The 4,036-nt window shown below is 61.9% G+C and overlaps 1 protein-coding gene across 1 annotated transcript in view; it reads left to right on the top strand.

Moving 5' to 3' along the window:
• Positions 1–4,036, top strand: part of LOC103080005 (RIMS-binding protein 3C) — a 23,130-nt gene that overhangs the window by 18,592 nt on the left and 502 nt on the right. Inside the window, exons 5-7 of the mRNA XM_007451048.1 lie at positions 14–448; positions 2,394–2,473; positions 2,789–2,964. Of these exons, the coding sequence (XP_007451110.1) occupies positions 14–448; positions 2,394–2,473; positions 2,789–2,964 (691 nt within the window). The remainder of the gene's footprint in view (positions 1–13; positions 449–2,393; positions 2,474–2,788; positions 2,965–4,036) is intronic.

The raw sequence follows: 4,036 nt of genomic DNA, 5'->3' as shown, positions 1-4,036 counted from the left end.
GCGCCCCCGGGAGAGGGGCGTGGGCGGGCGCGCGCCCGGAGACCTGGGGCTGCTGCGCGCGTGGGAGGGGGCGGGACCCCCGGCTGGTCTGCCGCCTGCGGCGCTTTGTGGCCCTGGGCAGGCGGCGCGGTCCTGGCACAAAGCCCCGGCGCGCGGGTGTGCGGAGCTGGGCGGCGGGGAGGCGGGCGCCGGCTCTTTGTGCCTCTGCATCCGCGGTCTAATCCGAGCAGGTCGGGGAGCGGCGCTGCCTGACAGGCGGGCTCCTATTATGCGGGCGGCCCTGCACCCGCCGCCGCCCCTCGCGGAGCGTTTCGCCGTGTCCACGACTGCGGCCCCGCGCCGTCCGTGTCGTTTCCCCGGCCCCTTCCCCGCAGGAGGACGGCTGCGCGCGGGCATGGTAGGGGCAGGCCTGGAGGGGCCGCTCCCCGAGGGCCGGGCCCTGCGGCTGGTGGGCTCGCTGCCCTGCCCCCAGACCTCTCTTAAGCAGGCGGCCGCTTGGCAGGAAGAGAGATGGGCTTGGGGGAGGGGGTCGGCTGGCAGGGGGATGGGACCGGCTGGCAGAGGGAGGGGGCTGAAGGGCCCCAGCTTGTCACTCTCTGTTTATCTACTGAGATGGTTCATATTCACAGAGGCTTAGCTGGCGTAGAGGGAGGCGGGGATGCCTCTCCCTGGGGGGTAGTGACTTACGGAGAGGAGGGAACGCGGCCAGATAATGCTCGCAGCGGCCCCACCCAGAACAGCGTGGGACTGCCTAGGGAAGGGAGCCCAGTGCGGATCCGGATGGCCCGGAACGGTTTTGAAGTTATTTATCCGTGTTTCTCCACCTCCAGTGCCTTTTCTAGTAAGGGTTGCCAAGCACATCTGGAAAGCTAGGTTCCCGGCCCCCCCCACCCCGGCAGGAGGAGTGTAACCCGGGGAGGCCACCTCTCTGACATATGTGGTAGGGGGGAGGGGCAGAGCTTTGCCCATAGGAATCCTGTGGCTGTAGATTGTTGACTGATGTGGGGATGGCTGTGCCTCTTGTGCAGGGGGGCGGGGGAGAGCTGGCAGGTAGTGGAGGGGCCTCCAGAGATTCTAGGCTGAACTTGGGGGTGTTCTCCAGGGACCCCCGCTCGAGGGATGGAGCTGGACCTTTCTGGAGCTAGCATTTATTGCTTCCTGGCTCCTGGCTTTACTTCTTTTTCTCCGTTCCCATCTGCCAGCGTCTGGACTCCCTGGGCCTTTCAGCAGACATTTTCAGGAGCACAGGCCATGTGGCTGGTCTGTAGCCCTGGCTCAAGGAGCGGGCTTAACGCTCAGCAGAGCAGGGTTGCTGGCATGTTCTGAAAAAAAAAAAGCAGATGGGCCGGCCTCAGGCTGGCCTCCAGAGACAAAGCTGTGTGGTGAGATTGCTGGTGTAGCGGGCTCTTAGTACCAAGGGGGTGGGGGGAATGGGAGGCTGATACTTGGGGGCTGAACTGAGTCCTTTGCCCCTGGAGTAGGTTGCCCTGCCTGTGAGTGAAATCAGTCCTGTGTGGTTGTGCTTATTGTGGAAATCTCTAGGTCCATGGGCAGGTAGTAGCCTAGGAAGGCTGGGAGGGGGGCTTCCTACCTGCCTGCCTGCCTTGGGGTCAGTGCGCCCAGGTTGGTCTGCTTCCTGCGGGCCAGTTTTGAGGTGTTGCTGAGTGACCATCCTCTGGCCAGTTGATTCAAGTGCTGGTGTGCACCCAGGATTTCTTCCTGCAGTGTTTTCCTGCCAGTTGTTGGGACTTGTAAATTAGTCTCTCGGCTTTTACAAGCGATTCCTGAAAAGAAAAATCTCCCTCTTGTTGCTGGCTCTGTGTAGAGGAAGAAGCAGCCCGAGGGAGCCAGGCCTTTAATTAAAGCAAAACCGAAATGATTGCTGCAGTGGCTGGAAGGAGAGAAGGCAGCGCAGGTGGGGTGGAGGTGATATGCCCTGTCCTGCAGCGAGGTACCTGCCGGGGACAGGTAGGCACCGTCCCAACCTCTCTGCCTGGTCTTGGCCAGCAGCCCAGCCTTCTCCACAAGCTGCAGTCCTGGATTAATCCTCACATAGTGTTTTCTTTCCATAGATCAGATTTCTCATTTTGTTAATAAGCACAGCCTCCGATCCACTTGAAGTCAGCTGTCGTGGACTCAGAGCAACAGGGTTTTGCATTATTGAGCTGACAGGCCTGCTGCCTTCCCGGAGTCCTCATTGTTTGCCGGGGGGGTGGGGGTGGGGGTGGGGGTGGGGGCGGAGGTGAGGGCAGTGCCTTTGAATCAGCAGCTCGCCCCCGTGGAAGGGCTGGCAGGGCAGTTCTCGAGAGTCGAGGAGTGAAGAAGGAATAAAGTTCAGTTTACCCGGGGGACCTGCTGCCCTGCCCTTTTTGGCTTGGCCTGTTGGCCTCCAGCAGTCAGTCCCACCCCACGGCTTGCCTGCCTTGCCCACTGGGGCTGAGGGCCAGTGCCCCCTGGGACTGATCACTAGAAGGTGGGGGCTCTTGTTCCTGCCTCCTTCTGCAGAGAAGAAACCACAAGTCCTGTTCCTCCCGTCCTGGCCCTCGGAGCCTGACTGAGGAGGGACTCCTGGGGGCAGCGTGAGGGGCACTGGCCTCAGCACTGTTTACTCTCCGTGTGGCCTTGGACAGGGATTGACTCTTTGAGCCTTAGTGTCCCCGTTTCTAAAATGGGAACAGAGCTAGAGTTCACATTCACGTATTGCTGCCTTCCAGAGCTCAGCCTGGGGAAGACAGACTGGCAAACAGACGATCGGAGGATGGGGTGATAGGGCCGCACCGTGCTGCAGGGAGCAGGAGGTGGCAAGGGCGGAGGCTGGGCAGCTTCAGGAGGGGGATTTTAATGCGGAGCGCGTGCAGTTTGGGGAGGGCAGTGCTGGGGAGACAGGAGAACGGCGACAGGAGTGTGGCCCTGCAGATGCTGAGCTGCGAGAAGCTGGCGCAGGAGCACCCGCTGCGTGCTCCTGTGAGTCTCTTTCACAAGCTTTTTATCCGTTCAGCGAAGTTTTTTGAGAACCAATGCAGTGCCCAGCCCGTGTGGCTAGACTAAATCGTGTTGTTGCTCAGACTTGCCGCTAAGCGGTCAGCCTTCAGCTGGGATGTAGAGACACTGGGAGATTTCAGGGCTCGCTCTGAGTGTAGCACTCTCACAGACTTGGAGGTCAAGTAACTGGAGGTTAAGTAACGTCCTGGGGCTGCAGGGTAGGCGCCTTTGGTGTTCTGTCTGGAGAGGTCAGAGATCCCATCCTGGCTTCCTCGGTTAGGGGCTTCCAGCCAGCTGGGCCAGTTAGGCTCTGCCTGGCAGCCGTCTGTGCTTCCTGCTGGGAGGGGCCTTGCTTAAGGGTTAGGGACCTGGGCTGGGGGAGGGCTCCAAGCCCCGGAACCTGGTGTGAGTTGGGAGTGGCAAAGCCAGAAAAGCAGGTGGGGGTGGGGTGCGGGTTGTGAGTGGGCCCCCAGCGTGCTTGGTGAGGAAGGGAAAACTGGGTGCCAACTCCAGACCCCAGCGCAGTCCAGGAGGGAAGGCCCAGGGCCAGGGGGCTCTGCTGAGGGAGCACATTCTGGGAGGGTGTGGCCAGACTGTGGGGAGAGGGACCCTGAGACACTGCCAGACTCAGAGCCCCGCCTCTGCCTGCCCTGTGTGGGTGGGTGGAGGGGTGGGGGAGCGTGGCCTTGGGGTTAGAGCAGGGTCCCCTGCTGCTGAGCGTGTTGGCAGGGTGGGTGCCTGTTTCCTGTCGGGGGTCCACCTTCTCTGAGCGTGTGGGTGAAAAGGGTGGGGTACGGCAGGGCAGGCGGCTTGGCTCCTGGGGCTCCCGAGGCTCTCCCCTTCCATTCCATGGGAATTCTTAGGGCCCCTAAGGAAAGGTGGGGCTTGGGCTTGGCTGGGGAGGGGGGCTTCCAGGTGGGCAGTTGACCTCTTGTGGGCCTGGAGGGGCCACTGGCTCTGGCACGGCTGTGGCCACTGTGCACACTGGCCTCCAGTGGTGCAGGATGCTGCTGCCGCTTCAGGTTTCTCTCCCAGCAGCACCTTGCTGGGGGGG

The sequence above is a fragment of the Lipotes vexillifer genome, unplaced genomic scaffold (assembly GCF_000442215.2).
Source record: "Lipotes vexillifer unplaced genomic scaffold, Lipotes_vexillifer_v1.1 scaffold1783, whole genome shotgun sequence".
In the NCBI taxonomy this organism is placed as follows: domain Eukaryota; kingdom Metazoa; phylum Chordata; class Mammalia; order Artiodactyla; family Lipotidae; genus Lipotes; species Lipotes vexillifer.
This window is presented reverse-complemented; position numbering and strand designations above follow the sequence as displayed.